The 23,077-nt window shown below is 41.0% G+C and overlaps 2 protein-coding genes across 5 annotated transcripts in view; one reads left to right on the forward strand and one right to left on the reverse strand.

Moving 5' to 3' along the window:
- Positions 1 to 9,574, reverse strand: part of nav2a (neuron navigator 2a) — a 222,445-nt gene extending 212,871 nt beyond the window's left edge. The window contains exons 1-2 of the mRNA XM_085276044.1: positions 9,508 to 9,574; positions 8,263 to 8,921 (exon numbers count right to left, since the gene is read on the reverse strand). Coding sequence (XP_085132170.1) covers positions 8,263 to 8,343 — 81 coding nt within the window. The 5' untranslated portion in view covers positions 8,344 to 8,921; positions 9,508 to 9,574. The remainder of the gene's footprint in view (positions 1 to 8,262; positions 8,922 to 9,507) is intronic.
- A 5,926-nt stretch (positions 9,575 to 15,500) lies between these two features.
- Positions 15,501 to 23,039, forward strand: e2f8 (E2F transcription factor 8). 4 transcript variants are annotated; one of them, XM_085276082.1, is made up of 13 exons: positions 15,501 to 15,801; positions 16,930 to 17,196; positions 17,290 to 17,443; positions 17,673 to 17,728; positions 17,807 to 17,990; positions 18,130 to 18,291; positions 18,982 to 19,119; positions 19,210 to 19,416; positions 19,546 to 19,630; positions 19,831 to 20,332; positions 20,451 to 20,940; positions 21,102 to 21,448; positions 21,746 to 23,039. In XM_085276082.1, exons 2-13 carry the CDS (start codon positions 17,026 to 17,028, stop codon positions 21,911 to 21,913), a joined length of 2,664 nt encoding a protein of 887 aa, XP_085132208.1. In that variant the 5' UTR covers positions 15,501 to 15,801; positions 16,930 to 17,025; the 3' UTR covers positions 21,914 to 23,039. The 4 variants fall into 4 exon arrangements, with proteins under 4 accessions (XP_085132208.1, XP_085132194.1, XP_085132215.1 ...); XM_085276089.1 differs by having other exon boundaries at positions 15,503 to 15,801; positions 17,673 to 17,990; positions 20,451 to 20,717; positions 20,811 to 20,940; positions 21,746 to 23,034; XM_085276068.1 differs by having other exon boundaries at positions 15,502 to 15,801; positions 17,673 to 17,990; positions 21,746 to 23,038.
- Positions 23,040 to 23,077: the final 38 nt, after the last annotated feature.

The following is a 23,077-nucleotide window of genomic DNA, read 5'->3' on the forward strand; positions in this document are numbered from 1 at the left end:
CTGACAAGAAGCCTTCAAGAATAACTGTCCATTGATCAGAAGCAATAAACAGTGAAGAAGTCTTCATGTCTAAAAAGGGTTAACTTTTAAATAAGCTCTCCCCCCAGTATGACAAACACTGCTTCTCAGCTTTAATTATAACCTCATTATTCACTGAAATAACACTGAAGACAAAAGAGTCCTTAATGTACAAAGACTGCTCCTAATTCACGGCCACCTGCTAAAATGATTACCAGTTTTTTTCTCGTGTGAACACACAACGGTCATAGCAAAGAAGAAATCCCATCACCGCAGGAGCAAGCTGAAGCACCTGTTCATCAGCTGAGCACCTCCTCTGAAGCAGACCGAGCCAGATCCTGCCCACTGACCCCCAGACAGGGATTACAATGTTGTGCAGGTCAGGACAGCAAGACCATCACACACCCTGCTGGTTGTGTTCCTGACACAACCAGCTCTTCTTCTGTCCGAGCTGTCACACATAGCACAAAAAATGAACTCTAATGAAAATTTAGAAAAATTGACATATTGTTGATTTGTGTGTTTCAAGTATAGCTTTACACTCTCGCTGATTACTGTTTAAAAAAAAAAGTTAATCATCGGTTTTTCAGAACGTTTATTTTCAAGCAGGGGAGAAAATTAATGGAGGCCTAAGGAAAAAGTACCATCTTAAATGAAAAGAACTGTTCATGCAAATAAAACTGGGGGGAGAGATTTGTAATTTTATGTGCACACTTGCATTTCATTTGATTAATTCATCTTTTATTTCGTTAGAGGAAATTACGTTGTAGTTTCCACATATTGATTCCACAGTACGACTGCTGTGTTTGACTCCAGGCAACAAAGTGCTTTCTCCATGAGTGAAGTTCAAGGAAAACTGTGCGTGTGCTTTGATGTGGCAAGAGATGATTTTCAAACCATTTATGTTTAGTTAAATTAATTATTTATGTCATTCAAAATTGATTAACGACAAAAAAATGGACACCGTGTTAAGCAGTATTATTGTGGTTGGTCTGAAGAAGGTTTCTTTCTAGGGTCATGAAGGATGTCCTTCCTGACTGGAAGCTGAGTGGGCATGTGGTATTCGAGGGGTCTGACTTTTAAGAGGCCTGCACAGCCAATCGTGATATCCCATAACCAAAGACCAGTCCATCCCACTAGCCGCTGCCACCTGTCCTTCGCCCTCCCTCAGGGTGCATGGAGAGGGTGATGGCCAGATGGCTCTTGAGGGCCAAGCAGCCTCCTTAGTGCAGCATCCTCCCAACCCCCAGCCTCAGAGCTCCATGCCTGGTCCCAGCTCCACCCTCTGACCCCCTCCTCCCCCATCCTCTCCCATCCATAGTCCAAACCCCTGAGCCCCAGTGCTCGTCAGTGCTGCATGACTGGGCAAACACAGTCCTTCACTAAAATAAATCCCCGTCTCTGCTCCGCAGCTGCCTGGTTTGTAAGACACGTTTAGTCGGTGGCTAAGAGAGCCCTCATCTCTATTGGCAAACACTGTTCATGACATTAAGATGTTCACTATCACAAAGTGCCAGATCCTGCTCTTTCTTTACAGCTTAAATACAAATATTTAAAAGAAAAACTGTTTGTTTCAGCTAGCTGCTAAGTTTAAATAAGGTAACGAGCACTACAAGCCACGGTGATCACTAAAGATAGTGATCACTTATCTAAGTGCTACAGTCGGAGGGCAGCTAGCAAGGAGCAACTGTTATAGTCGGATAATGCCTACAATAGGATCTAAACAATCTCACAAGGCTGCTCATTTGTCATCGTGCTATCCTATCTCTCTGATATTACATTCAATTAGTTTCAGATACCAGCAGAGCAGGGCGCTTGGCATGAACAATCAATCAAACCCTGTCAATGACAAATTGTCACTCCTCTATTGCTCTCCATATCTAGGCAACAGGCCAACATAACAGTGGAGAGATGATTCAGGACCAAATCTAATGGATGTCTCTACTTGGGGTCATATTACTGCAATGGTTCTTTTTGAGAGAAAAACTGAAGTCTCGTTATTCGAATCTGTTTTGATGCCAGCAACAAATGATCATTTTCAGTGGTTTTAAAAGAAAAATTGAAAAAAAATATTTAAAAAAGCACCTTATAGAGCAAACTGCAGAGATGTATCTATAAATGCTTATTTCAGAGACAGGCCCAACTGTAGAAATCTGAGTGGTAGCACAGATGTTGTAGTCCTAATGAACAGGTTGGCAGATTAGGGAGGGTACGGCTACAGTGACCTTGGGCATATGTCTACCTAAACATCCAGGGTTGGAGAAGCCATTGTAGAAAAAAACTGCAAATTGTTTATTTATTCTTTTCATGGTGCTTTGGTAATCTTCAGGATAAAACTAAAACATTCACAATGAAACATAACTATTTCAGTTCATCTGGACAGAGTTTTCAGTGGGAGAAATGTTTTGTCACCCATCCAAGTGACTTCTTCAGTCTCAGCTGACTTATAAACGATCAAGGAACTGACCTCACAGCCCATTGTTCATTCAGTAGGCTAGTGTCAGTCATTGTGCAAATGTACTGTTTATAAGGTTGGGGAAACCTGCAGTCAGCTGAGACTGAAGACGTCACTTGGATGAGTGCTGAAACGTTTTTCCCACTGAAAACAGAATCAGCCTTTTGGGATTTGCTTACCTGGATGATTGAGCATGCATCAAGAACTCTTTCAGCTTCAAGTATTATCAAAAAAGTAGGCTTTCCCAGCTCATATTTTCTTCATTCATTTTGTGGGCTGAGCATGTACTACGGATGAATCTACTTCGAAACTATTTTTACTGCCCAGAGTCACACAGAGAAAACCTCAGTTTATTTAATAAAACTTTCAACTGATATCAACTGCATATCTAACCTGCTTTAGGCATGCTTACTGTAGTAGTTAAAGAAAAGTGTCAGTGAGCTACTATTCTTCACCATCTACCACTGTGAAGATGGATGGATGGATTGATAGATGTTCACCCAGCTTACTGGGATTAAAAAAAATTAACTGAAACCAAGTCTGATATACTAGTGGTATTAAATAAGAGTGCAACTATCCACCATAATAGTAAGGTCTTTATTTATACATGTGTCATGGTATGCTGCTTCCATAAACAGCTGAAACAAAACAAAACACTGTCAGCTTAACTACTATAGGGTCAGTATCCTATCAACAAGTCTCATTGAACCGTTTTAAAGCTGGAATCACTAGAGGCCGTCATCTGTGGAAAGGAAACTCGAAACGTCGCTAAACAGGCCTCTCCCACTGTGTATAAAATGTGTCCTGAGATTACAGATTAAGTCCACCCTATGAAGAACATAAACAAAAGCCATGTAGCGTTTCCCACTCCTCTGTGACTCTTAGCTAATTATGAGGCTGTTAGAGAATAACTGCAGCAGATCAACACGCGCATCCACTGTAAACACCTCATTATCCTACAGAACCCCACCCAACCGTATCAAACACTCCTTAATGAGCAGTCAGAATAGCTGGTGAAAATAAATACATAATTTCCAGCGGCTCTGATTGAGCAATTAGTGTCAGAATCCTTTTTATTCTCACGTAACTGAATCAATAAGAGATTCCATTACACAATTCTCTCTGTCACCTTCTGAATGCCCTTCATCGTCTCTCGAACTTGCTAGTGAGAGGGCGGAGGTTAAGATCTAATGTCAAACCAGTAATGAAATCTTGCCCACTTTTTTAATTAGTGTCTTTTTGACTGTCAGCTTGAGGCACCTGATTTGCGTTCTGTCTCTGTGGATAATAGAAATGTTGGAAGCGCTGCTTTTTCACCAAACATGTAGACAGCATGGCTAAGAAAAACAGATTTAAGTCAACACTGCCTGAACCTTTACCATATGTTTGACATTTGTGTTGTAAATGTGTAATGTCTCAAAAATCAAGTGTGAGGTCAGGATATAAATCAGCCAGCAGTTCAATAACAGAGAATTCAGTGTTTCATTAGCACTCTCTCAGGAGTGAGGCTGTATGGGAGCCTGGGATATCCCACCTACCAGCAGACGCAACAGAATTGTTCATTAAAGATCAACTTCTTCTCTTTTGTTGCTCTTCAATAAATTAAGCATGCCTGTCTAGACCTCTAGTTCACAATCATTGAAATCTCTACAACCCAATTTCACGCTGGCTCCCACAACTCTGTGTTACAGAGCAGAAACAATGCATGAATATGTGCTGCAAAGTGTTGTTGTCAGAGGAAACCCAACTTTTATCAAAAATGTGGGGCAACATTTTCAGAGTTACACATTACATTCTCATGGTTATAAAATTACCTATATCTGTGTTAGAGGCAGCTTTTGACTCCCAAAAGATGTTATGTTATTTACAGTTTTAGCCGAGACCTAATGGAGAGGTTGTTGTCTGTCCAAGGATCATCAGATAAAACTTTTAATGTGACTTAATTTTATGGCAGTTTTTACTGAGTGTTGAACTTTCCGCTTCCACTTGTAGATTCTTCAGTGTTGTTAAAGCGTTAAGGATGAAACTTGCCACTACTTCAACAACAGTGGCACAGCACTGACTTCCTGTTATTCAGTATCCTTCAGTGGTATCCCAGAAAAGGAGAAATTTATTTCTATCCAGTAAAACTTGTAAGAACTAATTAACCTAATGGCTTTTGCAAAAATGCTGCTAAGTAACAGTACAATTGCAATCCTTTCTTGCAGTTGGACAATTCCTAAGACTAAAGCTCTAACTTCAAGGAGTTCATGTTCAGTGAATAGCAAGTGGCTACATAAGGACAGGTTTCTGATAGTAACAAAAAACAGTGTTTCTCTTAATAAAACATCATTGCAATTAGGGCTGCTCAATTAATCGAATTTTAATCACGATTACGATCTGGGCTTTCAACGATCATTAAAAATGACTGAGCCGATTATTAGCCCCTCCCTAATTTATCCGCGACACCTTAAAGGCCGGTCCGTGAAAATATTGTCGGGCATAAACTGGTCCGTGGCGCAAAAAAGGTTGGAGACCGCTGATTAAGAGGACCCGAGGGAAGCTCGGAAAGCTAAGCAGAAGTTATTTGGAGAGTGACTGCCGTTGGTTGAAAAGAGAGTTAAAAAAAAACAAACTTCAGTGGTGTTGCACACTATTTTATATTATTTTTTTTAAAGTCATTGTTAACCCTTTAAAGCCGGTCAGAGCAGCACGCTCCATTTTGCGTAACTATTTTTAAATCCCTGTAGAACCTGAACCGTGTAAGCTAGCGCAATAATTTGTTTTGCATATGAAACCGGAGGAGTTGTACTTACATCTGATGCCATCAGCGGTTTCGTTCCACATATAGCTTTGCAAAAATTGCATAAAAAGCGCTTGCAGGAACAAAAACATAATATTCCAGAAACACGCTTTGCCGTTCCTATCAGCTGTTCGTAACACTTCCCACAGTGAAATGATGCACCTGCTGTTTTCTTTGCAAATTTGCATCATAGGATTGTTTTTTGTTTTTCCTGCAGTATATAAAAATTGCTGTATCTCCAAAATAAAACTATGAAGACACTCAAAATAAATTTCCTGTTATTGTAAACTATTTTTTGCAACTTTATTGTATTTAAAGTTTTGAGGGATAAGCCTCTTAAATTTCTCCAAGTAGAAATATATGTAAACAAAACAAAAGCGATTTTCAATTTTTTTTGTAGTTTATTGCACTTTTTTGCAATTTATGTAATTACTATGGACTTAATGCATACATATTATTAAAATATGGGCTATAACAGTTGTATTGATGTATAGCAACTTGAAATGCTCCCACAAATGGCACTACAGCATGTAAAAAAAAATAATATAAGCTCTGGTGGACTTGGTTCTATAGTAGGTCTTAAAGGGTTAAATAAATATCGTCAAATAATCGTGATCTCAATTTCAGTGAAAATAATCGTGATTATCATTTTTGCCATAATCGAGCAGCCCTAATTGCAATACAATAAAATGCATCCATGATTCTCTAGTACTTCCTGTGTACGTCCATGATTGCTACTCAGTGAACATTAATATATGAAGCAGGGGACATGTGACATAGTACATCTACAAAGAGAACAAAATCCAATTACCTCCTACTGGGGAGAGTATCACATATAGGATCTTGAACCCACACAGCCTAGGTAATTGCCAGGGGACATTGAATCTCTGCATGAAAGCCTGAGGTAATTCTCTCACAGTGGGTAGCTGTGTGTCAACGTTACTACATCAGTGCTTTCAGTTTATGTATGTTGCTTGATGTCCATTAAGAGGGAAGGTGAATATTAGCCCAGTGTAGCGCAACCTTTCTCTTTAGGGATGGCCAAGCGTCTGGCCTGCTCTGTTTTCCTATTGATGATGCCGTCACGTTTGCAGCTGGCTTCTAATGAACTAGACGTGTCGCTGCTGAGAACTCACTGAGCATGCAAAGGGCAACAAAAAAAAAAAAAAAATCCCTTTATGAATGATATCAGGGTTAGTTACCATAGCAGCAATGAAGCAGATGGAAAAATCCAGATAAGATTTTTTTATAACCCCCCCCCCCCCACTGCCTGGACATCTTCCTCTTCTTTTTATACTGCTTTGTATCAGAGATGTAATGAGGGGAGATAACCTCTAAGGGGCAAGACTTTTTATAACCTTATTTTTGGGGCAAAGTCAGCAACAACTTTTTAGGTTTTATGACTGGTGCATCGATATATACAGTTTCTCTGTCCTGAGGATTATTGAGTTAAATCTATTTGTTATATTTACAGGGTATGTCAATATAAAGTTATATACTTACAATGTTTACAATTGCTCAATGTGTGCCTCTCTGGACACACGGGGTATTTCAATACAATCGCCAAACTCGTCATATACTTTTGCGAGCTTGTCTGAAGTCAATGCAGCCACTGCTGTTGTTATGCTACCTGCGAATCCCCTCTCTCTAAGTACATGTTTCATGTGATACACCTTGCTTCCATAAGGACCTTGCACTGCTCGCCTGATTTGTGACAAAATGGCAGTGAATGGCCAAAGACAGCGGACGCACAGCGGTCTAGAAGCTCCCTCTCAGACCCCTTTAATCACAATATGCAGAAAGGTTCTTATGGATTTTTGGCTTCAAGGTCCTCGTGTTGCTCGGTGTGTCACTTAGCATCCAGCGAGATACTCGGTAGCCTGGGAAACTGGAAAACAGCAGCTGGGACTTTGGTTGGATCAATTAATATTCATGTTCTACATATTCCCATGTGTCTAATTTAACACACCTGATCAAATCAATAATTTATGGGGTGACAAGAGGACATGGGATAAACAGGAAAGGAAACGGACCTCCTTCTTAAACCTAAACCCTGGTGCACCTATGGCAGGAATCTGACAGATCTGTACATAATTTGAAATCAAAACCTCAACAGCTGTCCATTTCTCAGCTGCTCTGGATGGTTGCTGCAATATGCTGGAACACAGACACAATCCCCAACCTGGAGAATTTGGGGTGCCCCTGTCTCATCTCTTAGCTATAAACACATTGTGCTGAGCGTGAGATACATACTCTGAACCATAAGTCAGTCGAGTCCCTGCCCATTGCAGCAGAGCAGGAGAAATTCACTCTGCCTCCCATCCTTAAATGAAGACTAATGCACTCTAAATCAGACATCTATTTAGGTCTGTCACCTGGTGCCTGTTCCAATCTGTCAGACCCGTGCAGTATCCCAGGCAAATGAGAATATCAACTCATCTCTATCTCCAAACAAAAGGAGGGTTTTTTATGTCCTACAGAGGACAATGTAATCATCTAAAACTCAAACCCTTACCAGCTTACAACAGCGCTACATCAACATCATGCAGAAAATGCGGAGCGAAGCTGAAACAGGGAAAATTGAGTCGTGGTATTAAGTGCTCTATCAATCTCAGCGCAGCAGACTGCTGAAGTAACTCACAACCACAAACCAAGGAAGAGGCCTCAAAGAGGAACCCACAGACTCCTTGACGCTTTCACTGATTGTTAGCTTTCAATCAATCACGCTTTGCTTCCCTTGCCTCCACAGTTTGTTTCCTCAAGAGGGTCAGGCAGACCTCTGAATCTCCTCCATGACAAAATGAATACTTTTTTTGCTCATGCATTGAACCAAACATTTTTACTAAAGGAGATAGCAACAGGTTTGTTTCCCTCATTGACGTCTCATGCATCACCCTGCCAAAAGTCAACTGTTAAAGCATGGCTTCACTGTAAGCTTGCGTACCCTCACACAGCCTTGTTGTACAGTAAAGCCAACAGAATCCCACACAAGTAGATACACACTCACCCTTTTCTGGTCCTCCAATCCATGCAGCACAGGCTTCCTCCTCTGGTGCTGTTGTGGGCTAGCCTCTGCTCCTGCCTCCATCTTTCCATAAGTAACTGAGTACTCACTCGGGCTCTCCCACAGCTAAATATCCCACCTTTTTTAACACGGAATGAAGGGAAATACCTGCTCAGAGTATTTCAGTCCCCGTCCCACTTAATTTCCACTTATGGTTCATGAATGTCTCTTTAAAGAAAAAAAAAGAACAATTGTCCTTCTTATCAGCTTTGCTTCATTATAAAGATGACACCGAGTCTCTGAGTGGATCCAACCTCGGCCACATGCTCCGTCTCAGTCATAATGTTTCTTGATGGTTTCTCTTTGAGGTTCCAGATCCCAAGGGGCTGACCTGAAGTGAGCATCAGGGCTGAGATGGGGAACTGGAAACAACCAGGAGGAACCCCTCTTCTAAAAACATCACAGCAGCAAGAGACCTTTGCTCTTGAAGAAGGCTGTGATCCTCGTGGTCTTCTCTGCTGCTATTATAACAAACCACAAAAATGTCGGCAGATTTCAGTTTCTTTGCAGCAAAAGGAGTCCACCCCCAAAAAAAGAACATCCAGAAAAATCTGATGTGGAGGAGCTGGTGTCACTCACAGCTCCGCGGTCACGTGTGGCACCTTGCAGTAAACAAGAGAAGAAGAAAACGGAGAAGACCGTGGTGACAAACTCATGTTTCAGCATCTTTACACACACGACCAAATTGCAGCCATACATGGGCTAACTATGATAACGACTAAATGATTTCGGAATCATTTAGTTTCCTGCTGACTGCTCAGCGATCACACGCTACAACCCATAATCTGAGTACGTTTCACGGCTCACAAACTAAAAGCCCACACCTGCTCCAGGTGTGGGCTTTTTAACCCTAAGAAAACAAAAGAAAAAACTTAATAAAACACAATTTGGCAACTTTCTAACGGTCTTTTAAACATGCTGTATACTTTCTGGACTTCTCTACACACAAAGCTGCTAACGCTACACTTTGACAACAGATACACGTTAACTCGAGAGTTAAAACAAACTGAACAAATTGCTTGCGAAGGTTTGAGCTACTGCAGCATCCCTGCAGGATAATCTGGGAGAGCTCACAGGCTGCCTGACACACCGGCTGCTGCTCTGAGCTGGTAGCAGTTGGCTGCTTTAAATAAACGAGAAGAAGAAATTCAATGAAAGAACTGAATTTGGTGTAAGATTGGAGCTCACCGCGCTCTCCTCTGTTTTCTTTGCCTTCCCCATGGAGAATGGTACCTGTCTCGTGCGCAGCGCGGTCCGCTCCTCTGGCTGAAAGCGGAGCAGCCCGCTGCCTCATTCACGTGCCGTCGGAAATGTTAATACTTGCGTGGGATGGATAGCAAAATGTCCGTGAAGGTTCTCAGTCATCCTGGACATCTAAGGAACTCAGAACTGAAGAAGCTTCTCGGATGAGAGGTGAAACGTCTTCAAGCAACTTAAAGAAGTCCAGACGCTTTTCTTTTCAAGCTCTTTAGACTAGCAAAATTGCTAGAATACTCGAAAATTAGATCTCCTCGTAGGCTATATTATTTGCAACCAAAATAGTTTTGTCTTAAAATGAGAGCTCATAATACGTTTACAATGATGAAAATGACTTTCAAGTGCCTCTGTATTAGAGTTAGCCTCTGTTTTACACATTCGTGTCTGTGATGTAAAACTTACATATTATTATTATTATTGATAATAATAATTATTATTATTATTATTATTATTATTATTATTATTATCATAGGCCCGCAGTTTTGAGGATGGCATTTTAAGTCTGTCGTTACAGATGCTGCGATACTGCGATCAAACAGTTGGGTTTTCTTTTCTTTTTCTTTCTTTTTTTTGTCAAAACGGTTCTTTTACTGTGTTTAACTAGCGGACATGGATGCCATCATTTACGACGAGCACCTGAAGGCAGCATTAAGGTCCCGCTCGCTCTCTCAGCCTTGGCATTACGTCACGCGGTGGTTCAAGCTCCGATGTTTTCTCTCAACATCCTTGAAGGCGGCCGTAGGTTTCCATGGTTACTCTCGCTAGGTAGTGCTTGGTTGCCACCTAATGGGGAATTAGAGACATGCAAGCGCTAATAACTGGTAATTGTACTTTTTAGTCTACATTCCTATAGGTGAACTTATTAGAAAGTCAGACTTTATTGATCCACACTGGAAAATTCAGATACCAGTCATTAAATTTAGACTCACTTTTATTAGTTGGAACATCAAAGTAATATAAAGAATTCCAGTATATTACACATTCTTCAGAAATGAATACTATAGAATAAGATTTTAAGTGTTTTTGTTGTTTGTTTGTTTTTACCTTTGTACTTTTACTTAAGCAAATGACCTAACACTAAATAAATAAAATCAGATTTTTTCAGTTTATTTTTTATTTACTTTTTAAGGATGTGTATAACCTGTTCTTACAAGCCTGGAACTGATTATTGGTAGGCTGGTGAGTGTTTCTGATGATCCACTGGGTCATTACACAGCTGCTTATGAAATCTGCTTAACTATGGGGAGGAACTTTGGACTTCACACACCATCCCCTCAAAGAGCCATTGTAGTTCATCAGTGTTACTTGGTAAATTGACTGGTTCTTATATAGGACATTTCTATTCTATCTGAGCACTCAAAGTACTTTGCACAACTTGCCTCATTCACCCATCCATGCAAGCACACATTCATACTGTGATGGTTGCATTGTAGAACAACTTGGGGTTAATATGTTGCCCAATGATATTTGGGATGCTAAAAAAAATTTAAAAAATGTTTGCGTGCAAACAGTGATCAAACCACTAACCTTACAATTAGTAGGTGACCTGCTCTACCACCTGAGCTACAGCCACTGCAGCTGTGTCGACTGAACAGTACATTTCACAGGATCTCGAGTGGGTTAAATTTAGACTCCGCTATTTAAAACCTGAAATTCTTCTTTTCCAGAGACTCCGTTTTTGATTGACAGTGTGTTTTGATGATTCATTGTCTTGTTGAAACAGAAATGGTCTGTTATGCTTCAGGTCCAGGACTGTAAAATTTCCTTATACAATTTGAATTTACTGTTCTCTCGGTGACTGAAAGCCACGATATTCTCTCCACAAATGCACAGCTATATATTTTTTTAAATATGTTGTGCTATATGTTTGTAAACTGGATCTTTTGCAGAAGTCTTTGGCATTTCCTTTTTCCACTCGACACAAATATGGATTATGTGCTATAAGTTAAGCCAAATTGTGCTTGTGTATAACTGCAACAGATCAAGACCAGGTCATGTTTTATCAGCTGGTCTTGTTTTAGGCCTAGAAAGCCTAAGCAGCTTATCAAAAAATTAACCAATAACATGGGACTTGCATTAATTGATAGCCTAGATTTGTGGTGAACGTTCCCATCTAATTTATGTGTGATAAATTTTTCTGGTTATGCTGACATGTTCCTGGCAAGTTGCAAAATAAGCCAGTAATCAAATCATGTAAATTCAGGTTTACAACAAACCACACAAAGCTTTTAAACAAGCAGCTATATTAATTTGGTTATTTGCTGTATAATGTGGTTATAATGTGGTTATCGTGTGCATCCATGCACGTAATGATTAACAGCTGTGTGCTAGACTGAAGATCCGGGTTTTAATTTTCAGGAAAATCTCTCATGGCAACTGAAATAACAGGAACTGTTTGAACCTGTGCTTCTGCTCAGAAAACTCTAAAAGATCTGGAGTTTTTTTTTTTTTTTTTTTTTGTATTTTTCCTATATTATTGTTGCAATGCATGTGGCAATTCCACTAAAACAAACAAAAAATATTTGCAGCGCCAACTAACAGATGTCATGTTTTGTGTCCATCTTACCAAAGGTCCCTGCGGCCAAATATTGCACTAACACCCTGTTTGAGTTCATGCCGGGCTCACATGATCCATATTCATAAAGACACAGCCTTCATTTACACAAAACTTTAAGGCAGGAAGTTTTCTCCCGTCTTGTTGCAGTAGGCATAGTATTTTTTGGTGTTTTAGTGTTTTGGTGCTGCAAAAAGTTGTCTGTATTGATTTAATGCTGCTTACTACAAAGTAGTGGGTGAAGGCACATTTAGGGACTCAAAAGTGAAATGTTAGTCAGGCGACAACTGCAGAGTTTAGTGCGGTACAGCTATACAGCAGCCTGATCCCAGGACAGCTTCTATCCCATTTTTTTCTTTAAGGATTATCCTCAGAAACATGAGGCTCATTCTGATGCGATGGCCATCAGTTTTTAATTGTTTTATCTGTGTTCATGTTTTTCCTGATTAGAAAAAACAAAAACAAAAAACGGTTAAAGGTGCCATAGCAGCATCAGAGTCTTAATTACAATTGAGAGTAAGGCACAGACACAGTCTTCCATAAAAAAGTTTCAACAATAGCTTTAGCATACTGACTTATCTGAAAGTTCCTAAAGCATAATTTGTTGGATTCCATTTGCACACGTGTAGAGTCAAGACCATCCCTTTTATTATTATATTGCCACCTGGACTGAAATTATGTCACCAGCTAAGATTTATATGCTTATGATGACCAGCTGGGAAAACTCTATTATCATGACACTGGCTATTAATGTCTGTGTGTAATATAGATCATCTTTTAAAGGGAAGATAAAATACTCTACTTATTTATTCACTATAACCCACATGGGTAGTTTGAACATTATTTGTGTAAAACGTTACACTTAAAGAAGTTTAACATGTTTAATTGTTTTTTTGTTTTGTAGGTTTTACTTGTTGGCCGCCTCATAGCTTGTTCTTGTGAATGTCTACATGGGAACCAAAAGTGTGAATAGTATTGTAAATGGCCTGTATTTGTAAAGCGCTTTTCTAGTCCCTAAGGACCCCAAAGCACTTTACTCAATCAGTCACCCACCCATTCACACACATATTCACACACTGGTGATGGCAAGCTACATTGTAGCCACAGCCACCCTGGGGCGCACTGACAGAGGCGAGGCTGCCGAACACTGGCGCCACCGGGCCCTCTGGTGGTCAGAGGGCCCGGTGGCGTATAGTATAGCAAGTTGACAGAAAATATTACTTTTGACACTTATCTGGTGTGCATGCTAATGGGTAGGAGAACCAATTTATACCTTAAGTGAACATTTTGACTGCAAGATTGTTTCTTACCTGTGTTTTCTTACAAGGGTGTTCCAACAAAAAGAGTCCCCAGACTTCCTGATTGCCTCTTCAAGGTGCCAGGTAGCACCAAGTAATTTAAAAGGGGATTAGACAGTCATATTGGTTTTTGTTTTATTTATTATATTTTTTATTTTATTTTAGATCATAAGTATCTAGGCCAGTAGTTATTGTGATCTATACAGTGTTGATCCCACATTGATATCAGTAAGTTATATTATCAGATAAGTTGTGTGTTTTGTTTATTATTTTAATGGTATGGCTTGGGGGTTAATTACCAGTATAGTCTATGAAAGACTGCCAGTTAACATCAGAGGCTGTTACTGGAACCATGTCCCACCACTCGGCGACATTGTTTTAGTTTGTGTTTGTCAGTGCTGGTGGTGAAACCTGGTTGGCTTGTACCTCATCTCTGCCCCAAGCCTTTAACTGAAAATTTCTCATGGTGAGCATTGGATAAGGACTATAATATATTTGTTTTGACTCTAAATGTGGCTAAAAAGGAGACCTTTCATATACTAGATGGTGATATGACCTTTAAAAGTATACCCAAAATGCACTCTGTGAAATTTTCGCTATCATCATAATTATTAATCTGGGGGAGTTCCTACTGTTAAAACGATGACAAATCCCATGCAGATGCATGGTGCTGAACAATGGTGACAGAAAACATCATGCTGACCAGAAATTATATTTAGGCTTTAGACTGTGACTATGTTAATGGGTGTCAAATTGATTTGGTTGTTGTCATTTCAATTCAAATCAATTCAGTTTTATTTATATAGCGCTAAATCACAACAACAGTCATCTTAAGATGTTTTCTACTGTAAGATAAAGACTAAACAGCAGAGTTAACAGAGTTTAAATTAGTTTTGAGCCCTTAAATGTTCTCCTATGCCTCACCTGTATCCTTCAACACAACCTGAACTCTCTTAGGCAAGCGTTCCTGAAATGTCCTTAAGCAGTTTTCGGTAATAGTGCTCCAGTTTTGTTGAAGGACATTCAAAGCTCTTCTTTGTGCTACCAGTCTGTTTGGGATCACTGACATTCTGACTCATTCACTTGGATACTTTCCAGATTTTAGGATTATTGTGTAGTGAATCAAAATCTGAATGCAATTTTCTGTGTTCATAATAAAAGGATAAGCGGAAGCGAATAGATGGATGGTGTTCATGTCATCAGTTTTGACAAGATCCCAACACCACTGGCTGAAATGCAACCCTAAACCATGAAAGAGCCTCCACTATGTTTTACAGATGGCTGTGGACACCCACTTTTGTAACCCTAAAAGTCGTCACTGATAGCCTGTCCAGTTCTTGTGTAATTTGGCATACCTCAGCCTTTTTTTTTTTCTTGTTTCATTATTTCTCTTGACTTATTGACAGAAACCTTTACAGTGAGAACATTTCTGAGTCTTGGGTCTCAGTCACTGATTTTTATTCCTTTTTCTACAGGACATGACTCTCAGATACTGCTTATCTGCTCTAGATGCGGTTTTAAGCCTGACACTTCTTCTTTTGCTCTCCACTTGTCAAGTTTTCTAAGATTTTTGAAGGACAAACTTCCCGCCATGTTGAGATAAGCCAAGTTTGGGACTAACACCTCTTTGGAAGTCACTGTGGGCGTAAAAATACTATTTTATTCCTGTTATACATTTGGCTCTTTTTTTTTCGTAGATACACAAAAGAAATTAGAACAAATGATGTGTTTACTTGGCTGCTACTAGTAGCAAAGTGCATTTAAAACTGGTTCTTTGCTAAGTTTTCTGCTTTGTGTAGACACAACACTGGGTCACCCCCTGAGTTAAGTGAATTTTTTATCCTTGAGTAGATCATTATTGAGTACCCCAAAAAACAGAAAAACACGTTCCCCTGAGAATGATTGCATACAAAACCTGGACTGAAAATGAAGGAAATGTTTGTATTTTAACTTCCTTTTAAAATGGAACTTCCTGCTCGGAAGGTGAAAGGTTACGTGACGCTACAGATGATTTGGGCCCGCCTTTCTCCCCGCCAAGAGGTATGGGGCGGGTGTGACGTGAGCGCGCATACTCGTACTGGGCGGGCCAAATGTTGCCGGTCACCGACACAACTGGGCAAACTTTTCATAACTGTAGTAACGTTGACCAAAAGGCCACTGCTTACTGGCAGAGGAAGAGAGAAAGCTGAGGCGCGCAAACTTTGCAGTAATTTTGTATGATTTTTGACGTTTCTATCGCCTCTGTGCACGCGGAGAAGCGCAGTCCCATAATAAAGTCCTTATTGGCGCTCGGACCAGACTGCCTGGACTCCATAACATACTACTGCGAAGATGTCAAGTTTCCTTTGAGAGAGACACATTTCGTGGATTTAGGTGAGTCTGTTTATGTACTTCTCTAAGGTTTGGGAGCTTTATTAAAGCACACACGAGATCTAGACGGCTGGAAAGTAAATGTTGGTGGATTTTTTTTCCACTGGCACTGTACGTAGATGTGTTGATTTGCTAACAACTTATAGCCTAAACTTTGGTCCTTATTGTTTCTTGAAAGCCAGTTGGGCTTGGTTGAAATGTTTCTTGTTTATCCGGTTTTACTGTTTCTTATCGGACGGTGGGCACTCGTAGCTGGCGTACGTGACGCCCACCCTTAACCGTAGGACGTTTTTCCACGGGAAAGCAGACTCGGCATAAAAATAAAGTATCGTTCCTCATGGTGGAACTTAGTAATTATTAACTGTTTGCCAAAAACGTGTTAAAGGTTAAAGCGAGCCGTCACTGTTGCTTTAGGCACGTTCCGCGCCAAGGATTTCAAAAAACTGTTTACCTGCGCGGGACACTATTAACTTCCTCTCCGCTGCCTCGCGCCTCGTTCTCATTGGCTGCTTCTGATAAAAAGGGCGGTACCGCCCTGCCGTTGGGGCTGCGATTCGGTGGAATGTACGTCAGTTACCGCCAATATTAATCATGTTTTGATCAGTTTTAAAAGATTTCTTTGACAAAAATTACCAGGAAGAAAAGTCATGGTGTTTGTTAAACTGACACCGTGAACATTATTAAACTCATAATTGTTTGCACTGCCGGTTCCCCGGCAAATATATTTACCCCCAAAAGAGGTAAGATATTCTCTAAAAATGTATATATACATAAGTAAAATTTATAAATATAATAACGAAGAAATCTGGTTTGCAGGTTTAATTTTTTATGGCTATTTAAGTGAATTGCCTTTGTATATGATTTTTCTTAAAGTATTTGATTGTTTTGAACTATACCGTTAACATAGGTAACGTAATACCTAGATAACTATAGCTCATATGATCCTTATTGAACTGTTATGCTAACTTGGAAACTGACCCAGAAGTCTCATTCAAAGCTCAATAAGTACAGCATAATATGGCCACGTTTAGATAAAATTTATTCGTATTTTTTTTATTCTTACATTTCAGTATTAACCAGAGAAGAAATATGAGGCTTGCATCTTAATATGTCTTCTCCTTTTCTCACCAGGATGGTGGTTTTGTTGCACCCCAGGTATTGGTAAAAACAACAAAAACGCCAAAAACAACTGGTTCGTGTGGTGTCTTAGTGGACAACCAGATCACGATGGGTCCCCTCACCACACCTAAAAAAGGGAGGGAAGTTGGTTCAGTTGATCCCTGGACACCGACCTCCAACCTCAAAATGCTCATCAGCGCTGCTAGTCCTGAGATCAGAAACCGAGAAAAGGAGCTCTGTATGGACAACGATGGGCGGGATAGTCTTGAATCTACACAGGTACAAATAAAATACTAGAGCTGATGTCACAGGCATCTTCTGGTATGTTGAGATGGTAAAAAAGCTGTTCTTGTCTGTTGTCTTTTTTTACAGGAGCCTGAAAATGGAGAAGAGTCAGAGAAAATGATTAGCAGAAAAGAGAAGAGTCTGGGGCTTCTGTGTCACAAGTTCCTTGCACGTTATCCAGATTACCCAAACCCAGCCCTCAACAATGACATCTGCCTGGATGATGTGGCCACTGAGCTCAGTATGTCTATTAAGCTCATAGATTGTAGCTAATGATTGCTTAACTTACTTTGTTTAGCAATAGCTCTTATGATACATCATATCTGAGTTGACTTGTTCTGCTTTAGGCAAAAAAACACACACAAAAACACCATGATCGTAACTTATTCTGGTTTGTTTCATTTTCTCCTCCAATGAGTTACTTTTACCTAATGAGTTAAGAAATTTTATTTTTTCTCCTACGCTCACAGATGTGGAGCGCCGACGCATTTATGACATCATGAACGTGCTGGAGAGTCTTCACATGGTGAGCCGCTCTGCAAAGAACCGCTACACCTGGCACGGCCGAACCAAATTGGCTGAGACTCTGGCCATTCTGAAGCAGGTGGGCGAGGAACACCGGTACAGCCAGCAGATGCAGCAGATCCGCCAGCGCCTTGTGGAAAAGGAGTTTGACTTTGACGGGGAGGAGAAGGAGAACGAGGTGGCGGTGGTGGACTTGGAGAACGGAGAACACGGACAGAAAGAGCTCTTCTTTGTGGAGCTGCCAGGAGTGGAGTTCAAAGCAGGTGGAGAAGATTTTGTTTTTATATAAACAATAAAATTGTCGTTTTGAATTTTGTGAGATGATACACAAATACTAATACAAAATGAAACAGTTAGGTTCAAACACAAACCTTTGTGTTTATTGTCCTATGTCTTGTCCAGCCTCTGTCAACAGTAGGAAAGACAAATCTCTGCGTGTGATGAGCCAAAAGTTTGTCATGCTCTTTCTGGTGTCTAATCCTCGTGTGGTCAGTCTGGACGTGGCTGCAAAGATCCTGATTGGAGAGGACCAGGCAGCAGATCAAGACAAGAACAAGTTCAAGAGTGAGTACAGAGCCTCATCCAAATAAGGTGTAGTGTAAGGATGTCAAACTCATTTTACTTTGTGGGGCATGTACAGCTCACTTTAATCCTAGGTGGGCCAGACCGGTGAAACTTGTTTTTCTGATGGTGTGAAAACATTTATTGACACACATTTCTGAGATGTTTTGAGATGTCCTTTAATTATATGACAAAAACAAAAATAATTGGCAAAATTTCTTCTTCTTTTTTTTGTTTGTTTGTTTGTTTTGTTTAATGTGAACACAAATTTCTACAGTAGATTTTGAAAATAATAATAACTTTCTGTCATTTAACGGTGTATTATTACTTATTTACTTGGTGTAGTATGAATTCTGATAGGGAGTTCTTTTGTCAGTAGAGCGAGATAAGAGAGAATGAAAAGCTGTAAAATGTATGACTTAAAAGTCTAAAATTTAAAAGTCGAAAGTGTTACAAACATCTCCAGTTGGGCAAGATTGGAGTCTTGGGCGGGTCCTTATGTTTGACACCCCTGGTATAAGGTTAATCGAGACTGCGTCGTGGCATACATGTGAACAATGCATGAACTCTATGACAGTTATGATTGAGGTGGGGGTAAAGGCATCTTATGAAGTTTTAAATGTTGATTATGTGTATTTCCTGTTTTGTGTCTTCACTAGTCGATATTAACGCTGTTTGGTTGTGTGTTTGCAGCCAAAGTGCGGCGGCTGTACGACATAGCTAATGTGCTACGAAGCCTGAAGCTCATTGAGAAAGTTCACGTGGCAGAAGAAAGGGGGAGGAAACCGGCGTTCGAATGGGTCGGCCTTGATGATTTCCCACAAGTCATAGGTATCACCAGAACTCCCTGAAAATTTGGCCCTCAGTTATAAGGTGTAGTCGTAGCGTTTGTGTTTTCTTAGCACTTAACTCTTCCTCTAGACTCGGAGAACACCTCAACCGCATGCCCACCCAAGAAGAAAGGCGTACTTGAACCACGTGCGTCTGCCGACAACTGTGCCAAAAATCTCTTCTCGTCACCGGGGACCAAACGCAGCTTCACTCGCCACCCGTCCCTCATAAAGCTCGCCAAGAGCATTCAGGATGATCGACGCAAGATCAACTCGGCCCCCAGCAGTCCTGTCAAGAGTAAGCAGAAAAGACATTTCTTCATTTAAAAAAAAAAGTTCCTTCTCCAGCAAATTATTATGAATGATGCAATGAAGCTTCTTAATTTTCTTTTCTTTCTTTTTTTTAAATTTACTCTTCTGTCTTCAGGTGATTCCTCAGTGAACAGTGACTTCCCAAACAAAATGGCCCAGCTTGCTGCTATTTGTAAGATTGAACTCGACCAGGAGTCAGTGTAAGTTTAGTTCCATTTAGTCTGTCACTCATCCTAAGCTAAATCTTCAGTAATAACTCTGTACGTTTTACCTTATTTGGCTTTTGACCCACAGAGATTGCTTACCTCATTATATTAAACATTTTGTCATGTTTCAATGTGAGCATCCACTTTTAAAAAGAACATAAAACATTTAAATGATTGTCCTGCTTGTGTTGCAGGACTGGAGATGTAGGCCTAAAGCCTGCTGCTGCAGAGGCAAACACAGGTTACGTGTTACAGCTTCCCACTCCTACTTCAGTGGAACCATCTCGTATACCGTTACAACCTCCAACTCAGGAGCAGGCAGTCAATACTACTGCCAACCCGATCCCACACGCCCTGCTGGCAGCACAGCCATCAGGGTCTGTTGCCTACATCCCCGCGCAGTGTTCGCCCCTGATCCCTGTACTGTTACCTCAGCAGCGAGGGAGCGGGCCCTACGCCGTGTATTTGAACCCTTCTTCGCTCAGGTCAAACCCTCTGGCCAGGCCGCAGCCAACTAGCCTGGCAGTGCGCTCTATGACTTTTGAAGATAAGACTGGGCAGAGCCCAAATGGCCAGTCGGCAGCTAAGAGCCACACAGCTGCCGATGCAAGTCCCTCGGGGGTCAAAAGGCTGCGTTCAGAGTTGGCATCCGAGGGCAGCCCCTCTAAAGCTAAGAGGTCTGACCCCACCTTTAAGGTGAGAAAACTTAAATGTGCCATTTATGTAATAATCTGGTAATAACCAACACAGAACTATGTAACTGTATCACCCCGCACTGTTCATTTCTCAGCGCCTGTCTTTGTTCACCTTCTAGGACACCTCGCCAAAGCTCTGTGAGATCCTGCAGGCCCGCCTAAAGGCCCGTCGTGTCGGTCAGCTCACCAGTCGGCCCTCGCCTCGCGCCCTCCACCTGGACCCAGAGTTTGTCAACACCCCCGGCGGGGCTGTAGCCAATCAGACATTAGAGCAGAGTTTGGAACTCCTACTGGACAGAGAAGAGAAGGTGGCAAATTCTGACAGCGAGGCGGGATTAACACCGGTCAGGGCTGTTCCCCTCACACCCAGACAGCTTCATGCTGAGGTAGAAGTGCTAAAAGAACTTCAAGGATCAGAGGATGATCTGTTAGTAGGTGTTCATTTGTTGATTTTCTTTTGTTCTACTCTACCTATCCAGACTTTAATCCCAGCTGGATACTTGATCCCAATCTCCCAGCAGTCCCTCATCAGCTACAAGGAAGTTCAAAGTTCAGGAGCAGAAAGCAACAAGATCTCACCTCCCAACATCTACCAAACACCAACTGCAGGTAAATATTTTATTAAATGTGCTGCTCGAGCTCTGACTACATAGATTTTATACTTAAACTGTCAAGAAAATGTTAGGTCTCCAGTTATCATTGTGTGCAGCACAGTAAAGATTGCATAAACAACATCCAAACAACAGAACTGACTTTTACTCTGTCTACAGGCTCCAGACCTGCCCCAGCCCAGGAGATTACGCCCACCAACCTTCGGCTTCAAAGACCCGCTAACGCAGCCTCTCCACAGGCCACCCAGCAAGCCCACCGCCTCAACAGTCCCAGTCCTGCCATCTTAAACTTCACCCTGCAGAACCTCGGTCTGATCTCCAGCTCCAGCCCAGGAAGTGCATTTGCTACACCTCAGACTCCAGAGCGTGCCAACACCCTGACCAGTCCATTGCCGAGCCCCCTGACTCTGCAGCAGAGGGCCATGGTTTTCATCAAACCTCTGTCCCCTGTGCACATTCAGCAGACTGTATCCCCACATCAAGTGGCCCTGATCGGTGTACAGCAGGTATAAACAAACAGCGTGGGCCTCTAAACCAGACTTAATCTGTTCTGCTTTCAGACTTCATGGCACACATGGATTTACATGCATGTCATCAGTTTTCTTGGCGGTGTTTTTGAGTTAGTTTCAGTTGTCTCACTGATTTAACAGTTTGAGAGAGGTGCTTCTGATTGTCTGATTAGACCTGAAACAAGTGTTTTATTATTGAGGTGATAGGATTTAGTGTTCATATAAGATCAATGAAATGAATATACTAATTTGGTTGAGAAATATTAGTCTAACTAATTATTGTCTGTTTTCTAGCCCCTGATGGCCACCCCTAAAGGGAGCGGGGTCCCCCAGCACAGCTTCTTTCACACACCGGTCTCCCTTTCGCCTCTGGCTGCTGTAGTAAACACTGCCGGACAATCATCCACCAAAACTGTACACATCCCTCAAAGAAAGCTGGACGTTACCACTGATGAGTCCTGAGGGCCCTGAAGGATCTTAGAGTACATATTTGTGTGTGTGGGTGTTGTTTATGTTGTGGGTGGATGGGTGTTTTTTTTTCCTCCCCCTTTTTAACCTGTTTAGCATTTACACAGTATTCATTACCTCTGAAAACATTTCACAGCAGCTTCACTGCCTTCATTCTTATGACAGCCAGCTCTAAAAAAGCAGGTTTATCCCGATATTCATCAACACTACCGTCGTGCTCATTGTGATGCTTATGTGGTCTGTTTCACAGGAATAGAATGGCATGGGGAGAAATGTAAGAATAAGATATTTTTTATTTGTTTGTTTTGGTTTTTTTTTGTTTGCTTTGTTTTTCCATTTCTGCTAATATGGATATTTTTATTCCTTTTTTCAGTTTGTCAGTACTAGTAAAATGACATCAGCACTCGAGTAAAATCTAGCAAGATCACTTTTGCACATACGGCATGTACATGTTAACTGTTACCCCTTGAATGGAATTGCTGAGAACCTGTGAATATTTGTAAGACATCCTAAGACAAATGAGAAATTGTGAGATTAATTTATAAGAAAATTACACTTGTATCTGATGTCCTGCTAAATTTAAAAATGCTTAATAAATTTTAAATATGTATTTTGTAAAAAAGAAAAGAAAAAAATGCATCCTTTGTCGCCATCGTCGCCAACTTATGAACAGATCGCATTTACATTCCCTCTCTAAATCCCTTCATCCCCAGTTGTTTGTGGCAGATGGCTGCCCCACCCTGAGCCTGGTTCTGCTGGAGGTCAAAAGTTTTTCCTTCCCACTGGTGCCAGTGGCACAGGTGGGTCTAAAACTATTTTTAAAACTGGGAAACGGCACTAGCACATTATTTCTGGGTCTTGATCATCTGCTTTCATAGTTTGAAGGATCCACTGCAGAGTTCTGACCTTTATCCTAAGATGAAACCTTTATATCGTAATAGGAACGGTCTGTCCTGGGATTATGAGGCCCCCACCCATAAGACACAAGGGGCTCACAGAAGAGTTTAAGTATTAAAATGATTTCAAAGAAATAGTTAGCAGATGTGCAGATTTTGGATAGATACATTAGCTGGCTCTGTATTACTATCGTCAAAAAAACCAGTGAGGGTACTGTCCCCCCATAGGCTTCCAGTACATGGTCTTGATTGCTCAATCTTG

The sequence above is a fragment of the Mchenga conophoros genome, linkage group LG1 (assembly GCF_057382185.1).
Source record: "Mchenga conophoros isolate Kocher_MC1m ecotype Shallow Benthic linkage group LG1, M_conophoros_male_GT1.1, whole genome shotgun sequence".
NCBI classification, from domain to species: Eukaryota; Metazoa; Chordata; class Actinopteri; order Cichliformes; family Cichlidae; genus Mchenga; species Mchenga conophoros.